At 42.1% G+C, this 27,005-nt stretch overlaps 1 protein-coding gene across 19 annotated transcripts in view; it reads left to right on the forward strand.

Moving 5' to 3' along the window:
• RIMS2 (regulating synaptic membrane exocytosis 2) overlaps positions 1 to 27,005 on the forward strand; it is a 736,866-nt gene that overhangs the window by 436,586 nt on the left and 273,275 nt on the right. For 10 of the 19 annotated variants that reach the window (XM_069731752.1, XM_069731753.1, XM_069731756.1 and 7 more), the window contains 3 exons: positions 2,680 to 2,744; positions 16,658 to 16,777; positions 26,116 to 26,215. In XM_069731752.1, coding sequence (XP_069587853.1) covers positions 2,680 to 2,744; positions 16,658 to 16,777; positions 26,116 to 26,215 — 285 coding nt within the window. Of the gene's footprint in view, positions 1 to 2,679; positions 2,745 to 2,899; positions 3,109 to 16,657; positions 16,778 to 26,115; positions 26,216 to 27,005 lie in introns of all 19 variants that reach the window. The other 9 variants (XM_069731750.1, XM_069731751.1, XM_069731757.1 and 6 more) reach the window with 1 other exon arrangement.

Genomic DNA, 27,005 nt, shown 5'->3' on the forward strand with positions numbered 1-27,005 from the left:
TACTATTGCACCTCGGTAATGTACACCGCACACTAGTGAATAAAAGCAAATTTAGATTTATTTCATCTCTGGAAATTAAAAAACACACACTGGTTACAATTATAATGATTGCCACTAGCGCATTAATTATATATTGATGTATTAGAAATTAGGAAAAGATGCCCCGTATAGATGCAATTCTTTGTAATTTCCTGACTATAACTGTGCCAAGTTCTGAATATCTAGCTATAATTGTTAGAAAGCTGCAGTGCACATCCAGCTATGTGAAAAGAGGACCGTGAGTCCATGATTTAAAAGAAGACATAAAACCCCTCCCAACATGTTTCACCAATTTAATTTGCTTCATCAGGGGCCAAGGAGCAAATGGAGCATCAAATCCAAAACTTTTAAATGGAATCTGTAAACAGGATTTCACCTAAAACTATGTGCGCATGTAGGTCTTTCAAGGTCCAGCAATACCTTTACATGACTTTTCCTCTGATCTGCATTTAGATTGATATGTAAATGACCATGGTAGACATGAATCCTTGGTCACTCTAGCTCTAATCTCAGCCCAGCACTGCCACCTAGTGGGCGGAGCTGGGGTGTGACACTGCATCTCATGACGAGCTGTGGCGTACCTTATGCCAGAAGTCTTACTCCAGTTACTGAATGGAGTAATATTTATGGAGAGTCACATGCCACCTTATAGATACACCTGATTCATTATGAGGTGTGCACCTCTTAATGAATCAGGCGCCTCTGACTCCAACCTGCCCCGTCATGAATGCCAGCTTGAACAACATCGGTCTTTATGAATCGGGGCGTTAGTATCATTAAATGTCAATGGTGCATGCGCGATATGTGCAAAGAAAAAAATAAAATGATCACACTGCAATAAATAATAACATCTCTTTTATTGTATGTTTCACAATCTTTGCATTAATACCAATTGTCTGTATTATGCATTTTTAAACTTTAAAAAAAAAAATTTTGTAAGATATTGGAGACCTGTAACAGCGGCAATACAGATTTGTTTTCTAGTAGGCACCTGAATGAAGAAACAACCCTTGTTCAGTGTTCTGAGCATCTATTATGGAGTGTTGTGAGCATGCTCTGTCACATCTGCAGAGGTCACTGCACTGCGAGAGAGAGGAGGAGCTGAGCATTCTCATGGAGTGTTGTGAGCATGTTCTGTCACATCTGCAGAGGTCACTGCGCTGAGAGAGAGGAGGAGTTAAGCATTCTTACGGAGAGTTGTGAGCATGCTCTGTCACATCTGCAGAGGTCACTGCTCTGCGAGAGAGAGGAGGAGCTGAGCATTCTTATGGAGTGTTGTGAGCATGCTCTGTCACATCTGCAGAGGTCACTGCTCTGCGAGAGAGAGGAGGAGCTGAGCATTCTTATGGAGTGTTGTGAGCATGCTCTGTCACATCTGCAGAGGTCACTGCACTGCAAGAGAGAGGAGGAGCTGAGCATTCTTATGGAGTGTTGTGAGCATGCTCTGCAACATCTGCAGAGGTCCCTGCTCTGCAAGAGAGAGGAGGAGCTGAGCATTCTTATGGTGTGTTGTGAGCATGTTCTGTCACATCTGCAGAGGTCACTTCACTGCGAGAGAGAGGAGGAGCTGAGCATTCTTATGGTGTGTTGTGAGCATGTTCTGTCACATCTGCAGAGGTCACTGCGCTGTGAGAGAGAGGAGGAGTTAAGCATTCTTACGGAGAGTTGTGAACATGCTGTCACATCTGCAGAGCTCACTGTGCTCCGAGAGGGAGGAAGAGCTGACATTCTTATGGAGTGTTGTGAGCATGCTCTGTCACATCTGCAGAGGTCACTGCAATGCAAGAGGGAGGAGGAGCTGAGCATTCTTATGGAGTGTTGTGAGTGTGAGGTCTTGCGCTGTGAGAGGGAGGAGGAGGTGAGCTTTCTTATGGAGTGTTGTGAGCATGCTCTGTCACATCTGCAGAGGTCACTGTGCTGCGAGAGAGAGGAGGAGCTGAACTTTCTTATGGAGTGTTGTGAGCATGCTCTGTCACATCTGCAGAGGTCACTGCTCTCGGAGAGGGAGGAGGAGCTGAGCTTTCTTATGGAGTGTTGTGAGCATGCTCTGTCACATCTGCAGAGGTCACTGTGCTGCGAGAGAGAGGAGGAGCTGAACTTTCTTATGGAGTGTTGTGAGCATGCTCTGTCACATCTGCAGAGGTCACTGCTCTCGGAGAGGGAGGAGGAGCTGAGCTTTCTTATGGAGTGTTGTGAGCGTGAGGTCTTGCGCTGCGAGAGGTAGGAGGAGCTGAGCTTTCTTATGGAGTGTTGTGAGCATGCTCTGTCACATTTGCAGAGGTCACTGCGCTGCGAGAGGGAGGAGAACCTGAGCTTCCCATTGATCTGTTGTCTAAGGTGTGATCCTGTATGATTTGACTTTAATAATTAGTATTTTTTTATGTTTTATTCAGATTATTACTAATGCTGTAAAATATTGTGCTAATTAATATGTACAATATGTTTTTGGTCCTCTAATGTATTTATCATACTTAGCCTTGCTCAGAGGGTATTGTGGCAATAACAAATCGATGCACACCTCCAAAAAAAAAAAAGACAAGCGTAACACAGGGCAGAATGATAAGTGAACTGTCATGTTATGCCTTTGATCTTTCCTCATTTTTCCTTTACCGCTCTGTCTTCTCTGTCTGATCCTCACAGGTGACATGGAGTATTGGATGGAGCACACATCTTGGCACAGCAGCGAGGCATCCCCAATGTCTTTGGTGAGACATGTGGGGCCCTAATATTCAGTTTCCTTCACCATCCACACCTTCCTTTGTTTTTTTTTTTCTTTTTTTTTTTGTTATTTTATACCTATGCATGTTTTTTTTTTCCTTTATTTTATATATATATCCTTTTTTTTATCCCACACTTGTAGGGGACAGTCAAAGGGGAAAAAGAAAAACTAGTGAGCAGGCAGTTTTGTCGGATTCTAACACCTTGTCTGAAAGACAAAAGAAAATGGTGTGCTTTGGAGCCCACTCATTGGAAGAGGATTTGGAATGGTCAGAGCCTCAGATAAAAGACTCTGGGGTAGACACGTGTAGTAGCACCACCCTTAACGAGGAGCATAGCCATAGTGAGAAGGTACTGACATTGTGGAAGCCTGCATTTGGATCTGCTCATTTGGTCTTCGTTTGCTCTCTGTCACTCATTTAATTAAAACATTTTTTACAACCAGACAGGGGGCTTATTTGAAGACTGCAGTATGATGTCGCAGCCATCTGCCAACATCGAGCCACTCTGCACATTTTTGGCCCTAGCTGGCAGCCGAGAGCTGCATCTGCTGTCTTTGAATGAGCTCTGGACTGTTTTCTAGACACTGTAGTATTTCTTAAGGTGCAGAAAAGAAAAACAAAACAAAAAAATATTTATGTTAAAACAACAACAACAAAAAATGTATCGCCTAAAAAGTAGAAAGAATGCAAAAACAAACAACAAAAACTACACATTCTTGTATTGTCGATGTTGGCAATGCAAGAATGAGAATTGTCAGGCTCAGAGAAATTTTCCTTTTCATCTCACTGCATATTTCTATAATTCTAGAATGTGATATCTTCTCCATTCAGCAAACTTTATTGCCATTAAGGATGCAGTTGATTTGGATGATTTTTAGCGTTAAACCCACATTAACCGGTTCAAGTCAATAAATATATATATTAAAAAAAATCGAAAAACATAAAAAATTGGGTCTGTTTGTACAGAAAAGTTGTTTTTCTTTTTTCCCTTTCACTTTCATGTCATGTCCGTCCTTTTCATTTGTTGTCATAGTGTTTTTTTTTTGTGTGTGGTTTGAGTTGTAGTGTGTTTTGGTCTCCGTTCAGTTTCTTTCTTTTGCCTTTTTTTTTTTTTTAGCGTGTCGGGAGCCATGACATTCGTGTTTGTCTTCTTAATGTTGCTCTTTCTCTCTCTCTGTATGTGGAATCTGCATGGAGCATGAACTTATGAAGTCTTAAGCTAATGAAGCAGCTGTGATTACACAAAATATATGTGCCCCGTCAAATCAGCCCCTTCAATGATATTCCGACATTGGACTCAGTAAAGAAGCAACATTTTCTGGCCAACTTTGAAAAAGAAAATTCGAAGAATCTCTTAAGAATAAAGATAAAAATGAACATACAATTGATGTTCCACTCCCAAAAAATGCTGTTTAATAACATTGTTTAGGCATAAGATCTAAAACCTACCAGAAATGGCTCACGATCTAACGATAGATGGATGTTGAGGGAGATGGCACTTTGAATGTCCAAGCCTCTTGTCCTCCTATAAGTTGTTGTCAAAAGGTTCTTTCTCCCTTCTCCCCATTGAAAACACATTAGTGCTCAGCGAAGTTGGGAGATAGCCTTCGGTCACATAAATCCTTTGTGTATAAGGCCCTTTAGAGCGTGGAACCATCGGGGAACCAATGTGCCGCCATACTGTACACCACCTGGTGCCGTATGTATGAAGCTATTCTCTAGTAGCAATGCTTTCAGTGGAGAATATATCTATACATATTGCTCTTGATGGAGTGTACCACCAGGTGTCTTCTGAAATCCTTTGTGTGCCTCTGTTTAAGAACTGAGACACGTGGGGGTAAAGTTGAAAGTTGTATGAACCCCTAATTCGACCATGCCTAAATGTATGCCACCAATGGAGATCTTTATTCTAGGAGATCAAGAATTCTAAAGAAAGGAGGAATCAGACTTTGTAGGAAATATGAGTATACAGTTGGGGTAGAGGTTCTATCAGGTACGGACTGGGCCTGAAATTCAGTCCTGGCATTTGAAATCACTCAGGCCCATGTTGTCCCCGTCCCCATGAACCAGATGGGATATATTACTAATATTATCCTGGATGGAGGAAAGGAAGATTTTCCACAAGACCAATATGTCTAATAATACCTGTGACCTCCTGGGGTAAGTGATGGAGTCAACGTCTTTGTGCTCCATCACAACTCTTAACAGTATGGGTGTCTTGAGAACACCGATTCTGTTAACAACGTGGCAGACAAGGCAGCCCATGACCAGACAGACCCTTCTGGCATTTGCCAGAATTGTCAGATGGCCAGTCCGGCCCTGGGTTCTACCCATAGTATGCTATAGTCAGATATATAGAGTAAAGATTTGATGTGGTTCTTCTTGAGTTAGGACAAATGAGAAATCTGAGAATATCTGTGTAGTCAACTCTTGAAGGACATGTGTTGGAAGGACCTTCTCAATGTCAGATGGACTCTCCAGCTCAATGCTGCTTAGGTTCCTGTTTGGCAGTAGGGAATGAAATGTTGGTCTGATAGGTTATATTCTGAAAACTCAAAAGACCGTTTTAAAGAGGAACGTTAGGAAGAGGTCCTTACCGATCCTAGACGTGAGTCACCAGGTAAGCTAATATTACCAATAAGTTGTTGGTCATCACTGAATCCTTAAACATCCTTTTGGGTAAATTTCTCCTTTGATTGTTATGGATAGGTAATTATTTAATTCCTCTTGTTGCATTGATCGACTAGAGGTTTTCCCCATATCTGGTGATGTTGCCTTTTTTCCTACTGGCACAAAGTAATGTCCTACTGTCTGTGAGGAACATGTTAATTATGAGACTTGCTGAGAGCCTTGTGGTCGATCTTCTGGCAGGACCGAGAGCGGTTTCCCCTGACCATGCTGCTGACCTGACAGATGGTGGGCTCTGCAGAACACAGATGTTTAATACATTCCGTCTGTATTTCCAATGCCACTAGAATTCTCCTGTAAGGTCTCGTTATTCATATTAGGGTTTTGCCCATTATTGCAAGATAAGCAGAAAGGGAAAGTCATCTCACCGTAGTAAATGAACTCTGCTCCAATGAAGCGCAGGGAGGAAGTGACTCCATTTTTGGGGGCAGGTAGATACATTTCCATACAAGTTTTAGACACCTGATCCACACGTTCAGGAAATTTCACATCATGTGGTTGTTTATCACAAGTTTCAAACCACCATGATCATTCTTAGTTATTGTATGGTCTCCAGTTGCAACTCCTTGTATGTAAAATTTGTCAAAAATAAGGGAATCTGGCAGCAGAATGTAATCTGAGAACAGAATGATATAGGGGCAAAGACCCTGATTCCAGTGATGTGTCACTTACTGGGCTGTTTGACGCAGTTTGAATAAAATCAGTGTTTTATCAGCAGTAGATTATCACTAGAGGACTAGTTTTCTGCTCTCTTGTAGTCCGCCTGCTCTGTGTAACCCCATTCCCACCACTGATTGGCAGCTCTCTGCCTATGCACAGTGTACACAGAAAGCTGCCAATCAGTGGTGTGGGCGGGGTTATACACAGCTCAGCAATCAGAGAACTGGTAGATCTGCATCGGTGAAAACTGTGATTTTATCAAAAGTACAGTAAGCAGCCCAGTAAGTGACACATTTCTGGAATCAGGGTCTCTGCCCCTACCTGATGCTACTCTCAGATTACATAGCAAAAACCTGCTGACAGATTCTATTTAAGGGGATCAGATGATCAAATGTCAATATACAGTATAACATCCAGAAAGCCTCCCTATTTAATAGAGACTTCCCAGTCACATCCTTTAGTGGGTGTCCTCTCGATAGCAAACACTTAAGTTCCCAAAGTGCTTGAATGCTTCTGATAAATTACAGAATCTAGGATTAAAAATACAAGAGATATGTTCCCCAATATATAATCTTAATTTCCATGTGGTGCACCCCACATATTGTAATGTACATTTAGTGCAATTAATAATAGTCCATATGGTGTTGGGTATCTACGATTGTAGTTGTAATTCCCAGGGGGTATATGTATATTTATTGCAGCAGTTGAACCTCATATAAATTAAGAGTACACATTGGGGAATGTATCTTTGGCGTTTGCAATCCTAATTTATCAGGAGCACCTAATCACTTTGTGCACCCTCACCAGTGCTGTGCGGATACCCTCGAGTGTTTGCCATTATGTGAGATCAAGACACTGGACACTAATTATTATTATGTGGAATATGCTTAAAGGGAACCTGTCATGTGAAAAAACGTTATTAACCTGTGGATATGGCATTAATCTGCAGGTTAATAGCGTTCTGAATCTTCCCAGGATAGGCACTTCGAGCCCTTCTGCTGGGAGGAAATGAACTTCATTACTCCCGGTAGTGGTCAGGTTTGTCACCGCTCTGTGTAACTGTGCCTCCTGCACTTACTGACTGACAGCAGCTCAGCTTTGGGGCTGGATATCAGTCAGTGGTGGGGGCACGGTTACACAGAGCGTTGACTGAACCCATGCCTTTGCCATCCCCATGACTGAACGCCAAATGTTGCCAGCTGAGTTATGTCCATTTCCTCCCAGCAGCGGGGGGATCTAAGTGCCTGCGCTGGGCAGGTTCAGATTAACCCCATATCTGCAGGATAAAGGGAACCTGTCACCCCGAAAATCGCGGGTGAGGTAAGCCCACCGGCATCAGGGGCTTATCTGCAGCATTCTGTAATGCTGTAGATAAGCCCCCGATGTTACCTGAAAAAGGAGAAAAAGACGTTAGTTTATACTCACCCAGGGGCGGTCCCGCTGCTGGTCCGTTCGGATGGGCGTCTCCGGTCCGCTGCGGCGCCTCCTATCTTCTTTCCATGATGTCCTCTTCTGATCTTCAGCCACGGCTCCGGCGCAGGCGTACTTTGCTCTGCCCTCTTGAGGGCAGAGGATAGTACTGCAGTGCGCAGGCGCCGGAAAGGTCAGAGGCCCGGCGCCTGCGCACTGCAGTACTTTGTCTGCCCTCAACAGGGCAGAGCAAAGTACGCCTGCGCCGGAGCCGTGGCTGAAGATCAGAAGAGGACGTCATGGAAAGAAGATAGGAGGCGCCGGAGCGGACCGGAGACGCCCATCCGACCTGACCAGCAGCGGGACTGCCCCTGGGTGAGTATAAACTAACGTCTTTTTCTCCTTTTTCAGGTAACATCGGGGGCTTATCTACAGCATGACAGAATGCTGCAGATAAGCCCCTGATGCCGGTGGGATTACCTCACCCACGATTTTCGGGGTGACAGGTTCCCTTTAATATCATTTTTTTCATGTGATAGGTTCACTTTAAGGAAGTGGCATGTCTAAGGAAGCTCTTGCATCTATGCTATGATTAATGACCATCATCGTGGCCTCTTCTGTTTGCCTACTACCTCTAACTTGCTGAAATAAACGGTGGCTCTCTGAAGTTTCCTGGTTGTGTAGGATATAAATCTTTCTATGGAAAATTAAACATTATTGCAAATGATGTAGCTTTACTTAGGTTCAGTTCCCATTAATTTTAAGTTCCTATCATGTCCCGAACACTTTTACCCTGCTAATATTAATAGCGCTATAAAGCTGTGCAGCCGCACACTGAAAGCCCAGCTACTGGGAGAAAACAAACTTTATTCTTCCCAGCAGCCTCCGGCTTTCAGTTATAGGGGTGTTACCAGTGCGGCTTCAGTCACAGCTCAGTACATAGTGAATGGCGGCTATAAACACACCCCGACAATGACTGACAGCTGGCTTTGCACTGATATGCTGCAGAATTGGCTGTCAGTCAGTGTCAGGATGCGCTTATAGCCGCTGTTCCCTGTATACTGAGTAGGGACTGAAGCCTCACCAGCACTACACAAAGCCAAAGGCTGCTGGGAGGAATAAACTTAATTTTCTCCCGGTAGCCGCACTTTCAGTACGTCGGTCACACAGCTTTAGCGCACTACTATCCTGCAGATTAACACCATATCTGCAGGTTATTAGCATTCGGGGATATGACAGGTAATTGCTATACCTGTAGTTCACTTTCTAATGGCAGCCACGTATACCTTCCCAGTAGGACCCAGTTGACCCTAAAAGTCCCTAAAAGATGATGAAGTTTAATAATTTAAGGCATCCCTGACAAACAGCGTCTTGGGTGACCACCCTGCTTAGTACACAGTTAAAGGAAGTCTGTCAGCACAAAATGACTGTTCAAACCAAACTAAATAGGATGACCTAGAACAAGTCTGTGCAGTAAGCAGAGGCAGTGTACTTTATATCACTCCTGTCCATACTGGAGCTGAGCGGAATACCCTAGAACTTCGCAGATCTAGCTTATTTCAATGGAGGAGGCTGTTTGCAAGCGAGGCCACCTCTCTACTAACTGAAGCAGTAGTTTCCTGTCAATATGCCGTAAATTTCTCCAGATAAGAATACCCCTTTAAATAATTTTTCCATTACTTAGCTTTGACGGCCATAGATAAGTGATCAATGTATGAGTACTCCACTGATCCGCAGAATGAGGTGGAGGCTGTTCTGACTGGAGTGTTGTCCCACTCATCCATGCTACATCATCTTGTCCTGCAACTTGTTCACTTTAATGGGCTAAGTTCCATTAACAGACATTACTGTGCCGGGTACTACAGTAAAGGGGCAATGCTTCCTCCTCACTCTGCTGATGGACACTAGTGATGAGCGAGTGTACTCGTTGCTCAGGTGTCCTCCGAGTATTTGATTGCTCGGAGATTTAGTTTTCATTGCGGGAGCTGAATGATTTACAAATACTACCCAGGCTGAGTACATGTGGGAATTCCCTAGCAACCAGGCAACCCCCACATGTACTCAGCCTGGCTACTAGCTGTAAATCATTCAACTGCCGCGATGAAAACTAAATCTCCGAGCAGTCATAAATACTAGGAGGTCACCCGAGCAACGAGTACACTCGCTCATCACTACTGAACACCCCTTTAAGTTAGTTAATTTTGACTAACGCGGATGTAACCCCTGAGTAACGCGGATTAATCTTCTGAGTAACTAGCATGAGTCCCCTGAATAGCGAGGATGTATCCCCTGGGTAACGAGGATGTATTCCCTGAGTTATGAGGCTGTACCCCCTGAGTAGCGAGGATGTATCCCCAAATAACGAGGATGAAACCCCCAAGTAACAAGGATGAAACCCCTGAGTAACGAGAATGAAACCCCTGAGTAACGAGAATTAATCCCCTGAGTAACGAGAATTAATCCCCTGAGTGACAAGAACTAAACCACGGAGTAATGAGGATGAAACACTGAGTACTAAGGATGTATCCCCTGAATAGCGAGGGTGTATCCCCCTGAGTAATGCAGAAGAATCCCATGAGTAGCGATAGGGAATCCCCTGAGTAGCGAGAATTAATACCCTGAAGGAGCATGTGTCCCCTGAGTACCAAGGATGTATCTTTGTGAGTAATGAGGATGTATCCCCAAAGTAGCAAGGATGAATTCACCGAGTAACGAGGATATATCCTCTGAGTAACCAGGATAAAACCCCTGATTACCACGGATTTATCTCTGTGAGTAACGCTGTTGTATCTCCAGAGTAACGTGGATGTATCCACTGGGTAACGTGGATGAATCCCCTGAGTAGTGAGAATGAATTCCCTGAGTAATGAGAATATATCCCCTGGGTAACAAGGATGAAACCCCTGAGTAACGAGGATGTATCCCCTGAGTAACGAAGATGTATCCCCTGAGTAACGAGGATAAATCCCTTGAGTAACAAGTTTGTGTCCCCTGAGGAACAAGGATGTGTCCTCCGAGTAAGGAGGGTGTATCCCCCGAGCAGCAATGATCAATTCCCTGAGTAAGGAGGATGAATCCCCTTAGTAAGGAGGATGTATCCCCTGAGTAGTGAGGATGAATCCCATGAGTAACCAGGACGTGTCCTCTGAGTAACCAGGATGTCTCCCCTGAGTAATGAGAATGTATCCCCTGAGGAACCAGGATGCATCCCCTGAGGAACCAGGATGTATCTCCTGAATAAGGAGGATGAATCCCCTGAGTGATGAGGATGTATCCCCCTCAGTAACGCAGATGTATCCCCTGAGTAGCGAGGCTGAATCCCCTGAGTAACGAGGATGAATTTCCTGAGTAACGAGGATATATCCCCAGAGTAACAAGGCTGAAGCCCCTGAGTAACAAGGATAAAACCCTTGAGTAACAAGGATGAAACCCGTGAGTACCAAGGATGTATCCCTGTGAGTAACGAGGATGTATCCCCCTGAGTAGCGAGGTTGTATCCCTCTGAGTAATGCGGATGTATCTCCTGAGTAACGCGGATGTGTCCACTGAGTGCGAAGGATGTATCTCTGTGAGTAACGAGGTTGTATCCCCTGAGAATCAAGGATGAATTCCCTGAGTAACGAGGATATACCCCTGAGTAGCGAGGATGAAACACCTGAGCACCAAGGATGTATCTTTGTGAGTAACAAGGATATATCCCCCTGAGTAACATGGATGTATCCCCTGAGTAAGGAGGATGTATCCCCTGAGTAAGGAGGATGTATTCCCTGAGTAAGGAGGATGTATCCCCTCAATAAGGAGGACGAATCCCCTCAGTAAGGAGGATGAATCTCCTGAATGATGAGGGTAAATCCCCTGAATGATGAGGATGAATCCCGAGTGACGAGGATGAGCCCCCCTAAGTAACAAGGATGAGCCCCCTCTGAGGAACAAGGATGAGCCCCCTGAGTAACGAGGAGATGTTCCCTGAGTAACGAGGATGTGTCCCCTGAGTAACGAGGATGTGTCCCCTGAGTAACGAGGATGTATCCCCCAAGTAAGGAGGATGAATCTCCTTAGTAACGAGGATGTGTGCCCTGAGTAACGAGGATGTGTCCCCTGAGTAACGAGGATGTGTCCCCTGAGTAACGAGGATGTGTGCCCTGAGTAACGAGGATGTGTCCCCTGAGTAACGAGCATGTGTCCCCTGAGTAATGAGGATGTGTCCCCTGAGTAACGAGGATGTGTCCCCTGAATAGCGAGGATGTGTCCCCTGAGTAATGAGGATGTGTGCCCTGAGTAGCGAGGATGTATCCCCTGAGTAACGAGGATGTGTCCCCTGAGTAACGAGGATGTGTGCCCTGAGTAGCGAGGATGTATCCCCTGAGTAACGAGGATGTGTCCCCTGAGTAACGAGGATGTGTGCCCTGAGTAGCGAGGATGTGTCCCCTGAGTAACGAGGATGTGTGCCCTGAGTAGCGAGGATGTATCCCCTGAGTAACGAGGATGTATCCCCTGAGTAACGAGGATGTGTGCCCTGAGTAGCGAGGATGTGTCCCCTTAATAACGAGGATGTGTGCCCTGAGTAGCGAGGATGTGTGCCCTGAGTAACGAGGATGAGTCCCCTGAGTAGCGAGGATGTATCCCCTGAGTAGCGAGGATGTATCCCCTGAGTAACGAGGATGTGTGCCCTGAGTAGCGAGGATGTGTCCCCTGAGTAACGAGGATGTGTGCCCTGAGTAGCGAGGATGTGTGCCCTGAGTAACGAGGATGTGTCCCCTGAGTAACGAGGATGTGTCCCCTGAGTAACGAGGATGTGTCCCCTGAGTAACGAGGATGTGTCCCCTGAGTAATGAGGATGTGTATGTTGCTGTTAGGGTATTTGTACAAGTGGCGCATATCATATACTAATTACTAAGCCCAGAGTCACCGGCAGAAGATCCACATTCAAATTTATCAAATCTCATTTCACAGAAGAACCTGACCAGCTCTGTGCAATTAACATGCTGTAGATTTTCGCTGCAGATTTAATCGCTGCAGTGCTTGTGGTAAAATCCACAGCATTTCCACATCCGAATAACTCCACTTGGAACGTGGATTTTGTCACATATTTTGATGTAAAATTTGGTAAAATCTGCAGACAGAATTACATCAGAAGCCGAAAATTTGTACATGTGAGCACAATCTATATATTGTCCAAATTGTTGGATATATAGATCTATAATAATACTAATCCATTAGCTATACCCCAGGGGTTTCCTAATCCCTCCTAAATGGTCATATAAAACCAATGAATAACATACAAGTAAAAAACTGGACAGGCCTAGGTTTACCACAAAGAAACCTATTTAATGCGGGACTATTTAGTTAAAAAAAACATTCTCTATTAGAAATAATCTACAATGGAGCTGAGCTATTAAAGGGAGTCTGTCAGTAGAATAAAATGACTGTTCAAACCAAGCACAACTGCTCAGTGCACCCTTGGTGTGGCCAGTTTAGTGCACCTTGCTGCCTACTTTTTTTTCCATATATCTTGGCCCCATTTATCCCTTGATTGACAGCTCTGACTGTACAGGAGTCATAGACGCTCAGAAACAGATTGGAATCAAGCAGGTCGGAAGGTGCACTGCACTGTTAGGCCACACCAAGGGTGCACCGAGCGCCTCTGCTTGGTTTGAACAGATTTATATTCCTTTTTATTCCATCATCTATAATACATAACATCAGATATTCTATGTCACTGGATCTCATACAATCTATTGATCTGATCATCATAAGCTCCATATTCCACATAATTTGTAAGCATAATACCCAAGCCCATATTCCCAACACTTCATATATAACTATAGCATACTTGTCCCACAGTTTGTCAAAATGTGGTCAAAAGAAGTGCCACTTATAGATATAAAATCACTGCATATCTTTATTGAAAATATTAAATACAATTACAATTCAAAATTGCTGTTATTTAAAAGCAAGGCAAAAAGGTTAAAGGTTGGACCAAAAACATGTAGGAAATAGGTGCATATAATTCAATGCAATCCTACCAATAGCAGAAAATAAGGCCGACATACGGCCCAAACCAATATGCCTATGAGCTCAAACGTCCTCAACGATTCACACACTTGTGGACACAAAGGCATTAGAATTCCAACCACCCTCCGCCATGTGCATATTACCTGTGTCGATGCCGCTCTTAAAAAGTGCTCTGCCCGGTGGCCCACTGAACCTCCTAGCCCCGACGCGCGTTTCTCATGTGCTTCTTCCTGGGGGTGTGCACCTATTTCGTACATGTTTTTGGTCCAACCTTTAACCTTTTTGCCTTGCTTTTATATAACAGCAATTTTGAATTGTAATTGTATTTAAGGGCCTATTGGCAACAAACTGTACTTCCATTTCCCCTTATACCACAGTATGTGCAATATTTGTACTAATTACGTCCTGTGTATTGATTAGTTGTCCAGCTCTAGCTGACTTCATTTTCATGTAGTTTGTTTGGGGCACCTTGTCTAGTGTTTATCTATGTAGTTACCGGTATATGTATTTTAATATTTTCAATAAAGATATGCAGTGATTTTATATCTATATGTGGCACTTCTGCTTAGATTTTCCATCATATTGGTTTTTACTCCTCACATTATCTACAGTTTCTTTCTAGCCTCCAGTAAATTATACTGAGCCCTGACCCATGTTCTGTCCTGTATGATTGTATCTGACCCAGCCTCACCCAGTCTATGGTAGAATGTTCCTATTCCCCGTGTTGGGTTCTAATGGTCGTATTCTTAACGACAATTTTATCCATTGAAATGTCAATATCTTAATAAATACAATTACCGTATGATATATGATATAAAGAAATTTCCCAATCTCGTGATGAAATTCATATATTTTGTGTAATCATTACTTTTGCTCTTTTTTCTTTCTCTCCACATTTTCTACAAATCATTTTGAGAGTCAATTAAAGATGAGAATGCCATGATGTATTGCAATTTGGGTGCAATGTATGGAGGAGCGGTTTGTCTGATACGAAAAATGCAGATTATCCGCCTGTAATATCTGCAGGAGAGGGTTTATATTTCAAAGTATACATTATTATTTTTTTTATAATTTTTTTGGGGGATTTCACATTCTGTGATATATTCGTTTTGGTGCAGTGGAATTATCCAGAGTTCAGCCACAGATGACGGTAAAATCACAGTAGGTTCTCCCAAAAAATAACCCTCTGCTGCGCTGACATTCTGGACTTAGTCGCACTGGGGTGTATAAAAGGATTTGCCGTAGTTTATTGATGTTATATTATACCTTTTGCTTATGTTTTAGGGTATCTCCAGATTTGAGTAATATTTTACAATTTTTATGTAGAATAAATCTAAAAAAAAAAGTTGAGCCTCATTCACAATTTTGTAGGTTTGTAAAAGCTGAAGTCCCCCTGCATTCCCTGATTATCGCTGTCTACAAATATCTGAAGGGCTGTCACCATATAGAGGGATCATCATTATTCTCATTTGCACATGGAAACACAAGAAGCAATGGGATGAAACTGAAACGGAGAAGTACAGATTAGATAATAGAAAAAAGTTTTGTCAGTGAGGGTGATCAACGAGTGGAACAGGCTGCTATGAGAGGTGGCGAGTTCTCCTTCAATGGAAGTCTTCAGAGGCCGGACAGACATCTGCCTGGGATGGTTTAGTGAATCCTGCATTGAGCAGGAGTTGGACACGATGACCCTGGAGGTCCCTTCTAACTCTAACTTTCTAGGATTCTGTGAGTATTTAATGTTCCGGATCTGAGAGACTATGATCACATCTACTAGGAACCTCCATTGCAGATCCAACCATTATTTATGGGAAGAATAGCACAGCATGCAAGAGCTATTATTCTAGCAGAACAATGGACACATGAGTGGAACCCAAGAGATCCCGTTATAAGTTGATAGGGTCCTCAGGACTCTCAATGTCCATCAGGCAACAGATTCTGAACTGTATTGTAGTTTACTTTTTACTATCCTGACTGAAATCAGGATATGATGTAATTGTCATATAATTGGGGTTCTACCTCTGTAACTCCAGCCTAGTGATAGAAAAGGCTTTCTGCATCCCTGAGATTATATCTAGCATCCTTGTATCTAGATTATACTAATGGAAAGTCATTGTCACTCTTGACCCACTCGACTGCGTCCTTCACTTCCATAGACTTTACCAATAGGCAACCTGGTACGTGCCTTCCAACTCTACCATTCCATGAATCCAGGTACGGACTCGGACTGAAATTCAGCCCTGGCATTTGAAATCACACAGGCCCATGTTGACCCCAAGCATTAGATAGGATATATTGCTAATATTACCCTGGATGGAGGAAAGCAATATTTACTACAAGACCAATATTTCTAATGACACCAGTGGCTTAGTGGGGTAAGTGACGGAGTCATCGACTTTGTGCTCACAACTCTTTAACAGTATGTGTATCTTGAGAACAACAATTCTGTTAACAACATTGCAGACAAGGCAGCCCATGACCAGGCAGGCCCTTCTGGCATTTGCCAGAATGGCCAGATGGCCAGTCCGGCCCTGTATGAATCGCACGCACAATTATGGCCATTCATTTCCCAGCTTCACCCAGGATGTGGATGTAGCCTGCCACCACAGCTTAAAGAAAAGGCATCGGAGAACCCTTATTTTTCTAAAAACAAATTGTCCCTGAATTGAAACCCCTCCTTATTGATCAGTTTTGTACATATATGTTTATTTGTTCTGGAGAAACTAGTTTTTAGAAAATTAACAAATGTGTGTGCGTGTATGTAATGTTTGCAATAGAGTGACTGCATCTCTTCATGGATGATGTACAGTATTTTATACTTGCAAATATTTTACAGAATGAGAAATCCAGATTTAAAGAAAAGTCCAAAAATGTCCCTCCATAAGTGGCCTTTGAGGTCCTTGGCATAGTCTTTAAATGACTCGTATTATTACTGACATTACCCTTCCTTTAGACAAGACTTGTTCAGGTTACAGTTTACCAGCCATTGTAGAACTACAGATTCCAGGCAGCATTATTTCAGGTCCAACTGTACTTCGACAACAGCTGGAAAGCTGAGACATATTTCTTCTATCACCTATGAATATAACATCTAACTCTGATATTTTTTCTATGTGACACCTCAGCACCCGGTGACATGGCAAGCGTCCAAAGATGGCGATCGATTAATTGGCCGCGTCTTGCTAAACAAGCGGTTAAAAGATGGGAGTGTTCCCCGAGATTCTGGAGCAATGCTTGGACTGAAGGTAAGAGCCATGTGCAATAATCACTAAACCTAAATTCATCACTCATTTCTTTGTTTTGTTTCTCTTTCTGTAAAATAGTGCTCAATATTTGAAGAATTTGGAGCCAATGCAAATCTGCCTTTGTTTTTTTGCATAAAAAAAAGTTGCTCAGTCTTTTCAATAATCTTTAAAATGTTGCATCTTCAACTGTTCAAAAATAAAAAGACAGATTTTGTACTCCACTAGGCTACTGGAGTATAATTGCCCCAAAACTCTGAGACATTTTGAAAAGTCTCAAATGATTAATTAGCTGAAATCATCTGGATAACTTAAACCATGCCAACATTGTCATGCAAACCCCAAAAATGACAAGGACAGAAAAACCCAGCATAAAAATGGTGCAAAAGTCAAAATCAATTTTGCAAACATAAAAAAGGAAGGGGGGGGGGGGGGGTTGGGGAGAGCACCGAATGATTTCTCATTGAGAAATGAGCGCTGGAATCTGATTAGTTGCTATCGGCAACTGCTCCAGTTTTCCTTTGCGCCATTGTCATATCACCGTCCCAGATTCAGCTAGACTATCCCGATGCGAAGGCTAAGTCCGGCATCCCGTCATGTCAGAGATTTTGTCCCAGCTTCTATACTCTCCTCTCTACAGCTCCTCCTCCTCCCAGGGCAGGGCTGCTCTCTGCATAAATTAAACTAGTCACTTTTTTCTCCTTCCTGTATTTGGGTGTCCCTAGCAATTAAACTCGCCTTGCCGTATGCGCAAGCTGTTTGCTCTATCTAGGAGCCACAACTTACGATGATGTAGCTATGAGAATTTGGTCATCTTGACCAGTATTGCAGGCAGTGAATACAGAAGCAGATGATACATGTCCATAGAGATGCATTGGATATATAACAATGTATTTCTATGGTCCCTGTATACTGAGGTGAAGAAAAATATTTTTTTTGTTCATATAAAAGTAGTAAAAATAATAAGAAATTAGAAAAATGTAACTTTTTTTTTAAGAGTCCAACCAGGTTTCAAACCCGCAGCCTTAACATTACAGGCACTTAAGCTACGGAGCCACAAACTCTGATAATGTAATGGGGAGAATTTTGTGTACTTAATCTGTATTGCAGGTTCTGACTCTACAGGCAGAATATACTATTAGAAATACACTGCTATGTATAATGTATGAATTTGTATTCTAGAAGGAGATTAAGAGATTTTTTTCATCCAGTAACATTACTGAAGAATAATAATGACAAACACTTGATAATGGAAAAAAAAAAACATTTTTGATGCATTTTTAATTTTTAATGCAGCAAATAACACAGACATATTTGGTGTCCCTCTAATCGTAATGACCTGCACAACACCGCTATCAGATTAATTACAAGGATCGGTAAATGATGCTAAAAAATTGGCGTGACTAATATTTTTTCTTTATTAAACCCATAAAAAATGTAATAAAACCATAATGCTGAGGCCGTGTTCACACGTAGCGTAAATGCTGCATTTTTCTTTTAGTTTTTTTCTGCATGTGTCTGCACCACAGAACACAATAACAATCTTCTCTGATTATTGTGCGTTTGCTGATTTTCTTTAATGCGATTTCTCATTTATTTGATGCGATTTTGGGGCAGATATGAATCAGAGTTTTTAACGCTTTTTTAATAGTACGGAAAAGCTGCTGTATACATCAGAAGATATATATATACACATACCAAAAGGTGAATTGTTTGGCGTAATTTTGGTCAGGATTCAGCTGCCCTAACTATATATTTGGCAGATTATGTAAATGGTCCTCCATATGTGATGTGTCTCTGGTCTTAGACTCTGCCACCCATAGGGATTAGGGTGCTTTCACCTTGTGTCCCCGTCGGGGCATACGTCCGATATCCCTCACAAAATGGGGTCTGGACACATGCGCTGATGGGGCCATAGACTCTAATGGTGACGGAAGAGCGAACATGAGCTCTGCCGTGCACTTTTTTCGGGAGTGTACGCCTACAGGAGGCCGACGCTTATACACGGTCTACTGCGTCTGATGTCCGCCTCCTGTAGGTGTACACTCACGAACATGATGCCCGACAAAGCGCATGTTCGCTCTGCTGTCACCATTAGAGTCTATGGCCCCGTCGGCGCATGTGTCCAGACCCCATTTTGTGAGGGATAGCGACGGGGGCACAGGACGACGAAAGTGAAAGCACCCTAATCCCTATGGGTGGCAGAGCCCAATCTTCTATTCTTAAAACAGTCCCTTGACAACGAACTGGTCAGAGGATGTCCCAATGCTGGCAACAAGTTTTTATTGTAACCCCTTCATCACCCAGAATTTTTTTGCTTTTGTGCGATCGTTTTTTTTTTTTTTTTTTTTTAAATCCTCCTCTACCAAGAGCCGTAACTTTTTTATTTTTCCATCCACTTCTTGTTTTTTTTTGTTCAGGACAAGTTGTAGTTTTGAATGGCACCATTCATTTTACAATGTAATGAACTGAAAAACAGTAAGAAAAAAAATTCCAAGTGGGCTGAAATGATAAAAATATAAACAATATCGCCATTGGTTTTTGGGTTTAGTTTATATGGCTTTCGATTGTGCAGTAAAAATGACCGGCCAACATTATTTTTTTTTTTTTTTTTAATCAGATAAATTTTTATTAATTAACAAAATACAAAACACCAGACAAAGTCAGTTTGTCAAAAGTGAACAAGTGCAGATATTACAAAAGATCTCCCTACCCCTCCCCCCCTATTAATGTACACACAGCATTTTAACGTGTGTAATATACATTAATATCACCCAGACTTTCTGGGTTCATCATCTCTCCACACAGGTTTTCCACAGTATTTCATAAGTATTACCTTTTTCCCTTTTGGCATAAATACATTTTTCTATTCCTACAATAATGTCAGACTGTCTATAAGATTCCCACGCCGTCGGTGGTTCTTCATTTATCCAATATCTAGCCATCAGTTTTCTCGCAATATATGATAACCTGGCTGTTACCAGCTTATGACAATTAAGTACCCAGATCTCATCCACGTATCCCAAAATACACACCCCAGGATCCCTCTCAATTCTACAGTTATATACCCTTCCAATGGCATCACCCACTTCCAACCAAAATGTATTCAGTCTTGGACATCGCCATAGCATATGTAGAATCCCGGTCCCCTCAGCCCGACACCTAGGACATTCTGAAGTCTGTCTCAGACCGGCTTTGTACAATCTGTCTGGCGTCCTATATACTCTATGGAGTACGTATATTTGTGAGAGTCTGGCCGGCTCGCTTAGTGACAGTTTGGGCATATATTCCGATATTTCCTCCCATTTATCCTCCTCTATCCTTCCCACCTCTACTTCCCATTTCTCTTTTGCTTTGATCGGGTAACTTTGTAAGAAGGTAAACAGTAGGTCCCTGTAAATATTCGACACAACTCCTCTTGTCCCCCCTTTTACACATGTGTAGCCCACAAGGATATCCGTCTGGACCGACATATCAACCATTTTACTCTGTGCATTGTAAGCATGATGAAACTGTCTATACTGAAACCTACAGACCTCCGGTAACCCATAGGTCTCCTGTAATTTCCCAAAGGATAACAGACCTTGCCCATTCCGTATCTGGCCAATGTAATGTGTTCCCAATCTCTTCCGCCAACATTATTTTTAAGGTCAGTACGATTAAAGTTATACCAAACTTGCATAGGATTGGTACAAAAATTCAGAACTTTGTAAAAAAAAAAAAAAGTTCAATGTTAGTGTCACCATATTCTAAGGTCCATAACTTGTTTATTTTTCTGTCGGTGGAGCTATTTAATGGCTTGGTTTTTTTTTTCTTTTTACTGATAGTATTTTACCGTACATACAATGTACACCTGTTTGGCTTCCATTTTTAACAGATTCTTTGGGCATATGGAACCCTATATGGATGATTTTTCACACTCTCGTCTGAACTCTGCCTAATCTATATGTGTGCTTTGTCTTCACTAAATGAAAGCAGAGAAGGCTCTCCGCTCTTATAGATGTAGGTCCTGAACTGGAGAACCTCCTCCATTCACTCAGAATTCATTATTAGGTTATTTGCAAATTATACAGCCACAATGATGGGATTTTCTCTTCATCCTTTCAGTATGACAGTCACCCAATAAAAGTTAAGTTATGGGAGAAGAAAGGAGTCCTCTTATACCGCCCTAGGCAAATGCCCTACTGCACCTAACCTCTGGCCTGGCCCTACTGCTGAACTCAGAATGATATAATATACTGTATATATATATATATATATATATATATATATATATATATATATATATTTACTATTAGTAGGTTCCGTCCACTATCACTTTCCTAATATGACACATTGGCTGCTTTTCAGATGTACTGCTTAGTTTTCGATAAGATACCATGGATTATCAAAGCTCACTTCATTCTGAGCTTTTTTAATCAGCTTTGTACAGTTTGGTAGAATATTTAATTAAAAAATAAAATTATATTTAATTGAGATATGATGTTATTTAGACAAAAGAAGATCAGCAAAAAATGCATAATGAGCCTTAAATATTGACTTTCCTTAAGACATTGTGGGCTACATAATTGACATATGGTTATGTTACTCCACAGTGTGATTTATTGAAAATTTAGGAGGCCCTCATTGCTCTATCATGTTAGACCTCATACACCTGGTAAACCAAATGAACAGGAGCATATCTACCAATATTTGCTTCCCCATTTATAAGCCCTAACCCTGTCTGTTCAGAAATGCTCACAAAGCAATCTGGTACTCCCACATTTGAGATACATTTGTATACACTCAGTCTATTTTGTCCCATGTATCTCACGATAATTCTACGAAAATGGAACCATTGTAAGGTTTGAACAGTGGGCTATGTAGACACATGAAGGTCTATAAGGTGCCCATACACATTAGATGAAAGTCTGCCTAACCCACCGATCTTGACATGACTGGCCAATGGAGATGGTGCAATTCTATTTGCAGGACCAGGTCCAGTGGCCATCGGCATTCCATGGTTACCGGATGGGAGGTCTTTGAACCACCTCCTTCATGATGGCATCTCCAGCTTCTCTTTTGAGTAGCTCGCCTATCGCAACATCATTGTTGCAACGTTATGCACATGTGACAACCACCAGGCCGACTAATCAGAATAAGAGCCAGAGATGCTGGCAGGTAGAAGGAGGTTCCCTTTCAGAAGCCAAAGATTAATGTCATGGTCGCTGGACTGCGTCCTACAAATCGATTCGTATCATCTATACTGGGCAACCATCTGATATGTATGAAGGCCTCTCAACTCTTCCCTGACAGATTTGACGTTGGAATTTCAATGTTCAATTCTCTCATTTTTAGGGAAGACAAGTTGATACAAGGAATGTCTTTCTTCCTTTGGAAAACATAGGGAAGTCCGGAGAAATGGCCCTCAGCTGTTCTTGTGACAGCCGTCTCTTGTGTATGGCCATCCTCAGCCTTCCAATGGTTGCCTTGTGATGCTTCGGGCTTTGATTTTTGGAAGAGTAGCTCAATCAATTATTTTCATTACTTTTATTATTCTACATTTGTTTTGCACCAAGTTTATTAAATGTGAATGCCTTCTAATAGTGTTCACAAATTTGTCACCTGTCTAACATTCAGTAAATGAGATCAAATTTGCATCATCTCTTCGTATTATAATTAAAAAATCTGTCAAAAATTATATAATTTTCCAAATCTGGCAGGCAACAGAAAAAAAATGGAATATGTTGGTACTAAAATTTTGCATGTCATTTTTTGCTATATTTTAGTTTCATGGCTTACACTTAAACTAGCACCAATCTAACATATAAAGCTGAATGTGTGTGTATGTATGTATGTATGACCGGGATTGGCATCTGCACCGTCGCAGCTACAGCCACACAATTTTGCACAGTCACACGTCTGGACCCCGAGAGCGTCATAGGCTATGTTGTGAGGCGAAATTTTAACCCCGCACATTCCAATTCACCAAACAATTTTGCCCCTATCTACATAATGGGGAAAAACTGAAAGGAAAGGTGTTGGAGGCAAATTGACAGCTGCCAGATGTGAACAAGGGGGACTTAAAGAATGAGAGCGATGGCGCCAAAGAGTATATACCGTACAGTTGCTAAGGTGGGGCCCCGACATGGGATACTCACCACACACGGGGATATAAACACACACAAAATGGGCCACACACTACCACGTGCTTGAACACATATCACCCTCAGCACACATTTCACCACACATACACCAACCTCGCCACATAAAAGTCGAAACACAAAAGTCGCCGCTCAAAACTCGCCACGCGCAAAACTCGCCAGACGTGCAAAACTCACCTCATGGAAAACTCGCCACACGCAAAACTTGCACACGCGGAAAAATTGCCACATGCACAAAAGTTGCAACACATGCAAAAGTTGCCTCACACAAAACTTGCACATACTCAAAACGCACCACACATAAAACTCACCACGCACAAAACTCGCCATGCGCAAAACTTGCTGCACACAACTTGCTACACTAACCTGTCACATGCAACTCGACACAAAAAGTTGCTACACGCATGTCGCCACACAAAACTCATCTCACAAAAGTCGCTACATGCATGTCGCCACACGAAACTCAACACACACAACTTGACACATGAAACTCGCCCTAAAACACACACAAGTCTGGTATTATCCTTCAAAAATTAAAATCTGATTAATAAGCAGACAAACTACAAGAGCAACAACTGTACCATATAGGAAATACGGCAGCTGTCAGTCACATGACCTGTCTATTATTTGTATGTGTGAGCTAATATATACTGCCAGGGGGGAGGGCTTCCTGTTGGCTGGGGATTTATCAGGCTGCCAATTTAGCTTGCAAATACTGAGGTAAAAATACTGACCAAATAACATGTGAATGAGGTCTAATACAGGAGGAGATGACACACAGGTATATACTATATACAGGGGAGATGACACACACATATATACTATATACAGGGGAGATGATACACAGGTATATACTATATACAGGAGGAGATGACCTACAGGTATATTCGATATGCAGGAGGAGATGACATATATACTATATACAGGGGAGATGACATACAGGTATATACTATATACAGGAGGAGATGACACACTGGTATATACTATATACAGGGGAGATGACATACAGGTACATACTATTTATAGGGGAGCTGACACACAGGTTTATACTATATACAGGGGAGATGACACAGGTATATACTATATACAGGGGAGATGACACACAGGTATTTACTATATACAGGAGGAGATGACATACAGGTACATGCTATATACAGGAGGAGATGACACATAGGTATATACAATATACAGGAGGAGATGACATACAGCAGGTATATACTGTTTACAGGGGAGATGACATACAGGTATATACTATATACAGGAGATGACATACAGGTGTATACTATATATAAGGGAGATGACAAACATGTATATACTGAGGTGAAAATGAGGGGTGTGAGTGCAAAATTAGAGGAGTGAGGGAAAATAGTTGAGTGATCGGAAAATGACAGATGTGAGGTCGAAATGACAAGTGTTAGGGGGGAATGAGAGGAGTGAGGGGGGAAAATGAGAGGTGTGAGGGAGAAAATGAGAGGTGTAAGGCAGAAAATGAGAGGCGTGATGGGAAAATAAGAGAAGTGAGGTGTTCTAACTAACCACAGATATTTACTATGCCCAGGCAACGCCGGGCTCTTCAGCTAGTTATGTTATAAATGTGGCCCAGTGAGTGCGGTCCATGTGGTGCTGCTGTGTGTTGTCCAGGCCATGTCCACAGGGGCCTGATCCGCTGTACACTTTCCTTAGCAAAATTCTCTTTAGCAAAATTCACACCAAAACCATTTGGATTTTGTCTCAGCAGTGCTGCAGATTTCACCCTGCTGTAAATGTCAGATTTTTAGTGCCAATCATGTAGAGGACATTGATGTAGCAGATTTCTACTAAAATAGGGCAGCCAGTTTTTTTGCCTAAATTTCTGCGACTATTCCACTGATCTGAATAAAATTTGCAAACATTACGAAAATGTAAAGGTTGGGTGAAGCTCAGAGAAAGGATAGAGGATTTACTTGAGTTTTTGTAAGTTCAGGAAAGGGCTCAGAAAATTCCAGTAAAGGCCGTTTGCTCCGTTACTGGTTAGAGAACTATTCTTCCTACTTGCTGTCCATCACTACTCGGCATGTAATACGTTAATAATGGTTATCGAAATGAAGTTTACTCTGAGAAAATCAGAACTGTGACTTTCTGCACTCTCAATGTGTAGCACCTCCAGATTTGGCTCGTGAAGCTGTTACGATTCCAGGGATTCTCTTCACTCTGAATTTCTTTAGCACAAAATACATGTTCTAAAACAGACACGTCCTCAGTCCTGAGCTGCACAAATGAATGTGTCAGTCTTCTCAGAAATAATTTAACACCTAGAAACATAGCATTTGAAGACATAAAAGCTTCGCTTGGCACATGCAATCTGCCAATTTTTCCCTTTGTTGCAGAACCACAGACCTTCTGCTATTTGATCTTTGCTTCTATTCATAATAGCCTCCTGCATCTCCCCAGGATTTTGAGTTCTTTTATTGTCTATGCTTCCATATTGTGTGCTGAGAGGGTATTTTATGAATAACAGTCCTGGTCTAAAAGTAGAACATCCTCAAGTGTCCCGGAGCCTCCAGCACTGCAGCTTTGGATCATGACCTCTTGTTCTAAATATGTTTCTCTCTGAAATCTGTTCACTCTCTTTAATCATTGAATCCCTTGATATGCTGATAAACAAGCCATCATGTAAACCTCCAAGTTTCATTTCTACCTATACATCTAATTATATCCCTCAGTACATCGGTGCTCTTTGTGTTTCTCAAGAAGTTTAGAAGATTCAGGATTTGTTGTTTAAAAGACACAATGAACTCCCTGCCGTCCTAAGCCTTGGTATGAAACAATCCATGTAGGAGTCCATATCCGTATTATGGCTGTTACGAAAGAAACCTAAAGCATGATATTGGAAAGTCACATGTATGGACACGTCATAGGAAATAAAACCCAGGAAGCACAGCAGAAGACTTTCAATTTTTGAGGTCAAGGACAGGAGGCTAACAAGCTGCTACCAACTAGCCTTCAAGGTCTACTCCACAACCCTAACATCTTAGATATAGGTTAAATGTACTATCCTTGTTCCCAGACATTGAGCTCAATAAGCTAGATCATCAGAACCTGATCTCTTAGGAGATGTCAACCTAAGAGTCCAAGAGAACATCCAAGTCCTCCAACTATCATCCAACTTTTTCATGAATGTTACCTTTCCTTTAACATATAACTTTATGTTTATCCTAGGTTGTAGGAGGCAAAATGTCAGAGACTGGTCATCTCTGCGCTTATATCACCAAAGTGAAGAAAGGGAGCCTGGCAGACACTGTTGGAAGACTACGGCCAGGTATTTCTCTTATTAACCTTTCTGGCTGATGCATGGGGTCATAATAAGTCTGTAGGAATAAGGCACTCCAAGATAAGTCCGGATATGGCCCCAACCCAAATCTACGAATAGAAAGAATCCGGGGAAATCAGATAAAAAATGTATTATGTGGTCCAAACTGTGTGTACGATACGTGACGTTTCGGTCTAGCACAGACCTAGATCAAACATACACTGAAAATAATATGAATGACAAGGAGTCACATATGGAAAAATACAAAAACAAAACACAGAAAGTATTGATATAATGGTATACAGAGGTAAATGATGCTCATTAGAACTATATACATATATTCCTGACACTTCCGGTGTGTGTATCGGAAGTGTCTTCCCAGGCTGGCAATGAATGAATCTACTTTTCTTCTGTTTCCTACTATTTTGCCTTCCCTTTTTTAATTTTTTTTATTTTTATTTCCGGTACCTTTATTAGTATTTGTTTATAGTTCACGTTTCGTTTTCTTTATTTTGTGTCTTAAACATAATAATAGCCAATCACTGACGTCACTTCCACCAGAAGTATCGGCATGAACATGCTTTGTTCTTGCCACGCCATCCACTGCCAACTGGTGACGTCACTTACGCCGGAAGTGACCTTGCGGCCATGTCTTGGTCTCCGTAAACCCTCCACTGCCATTCAATGACGTCACTTATGACGGAAATGACATTACCACCATGTTCCTCTCTATTTACCATTCATTGCCAGCCAGGGACGTCACTACCAGTATACACAGCCGGAATTGTCATCTGCTCCC

The sequence above is a fragment of the Ranitomeya imitator genome, chromosome 6 (assembly GCF_032444005.1).
Source record: "Ranitomeya imitator isolate aRanImi1 chromosome 6, aRanImi1.pri, whole genome shotgun sequence".
Taxonomy (NCBI): Eukaryota; Metazoa; Chordata; class Amphibia; order Anura; family Dendrobatidae; genus Ranitomeya; species Ranitomeya imitator.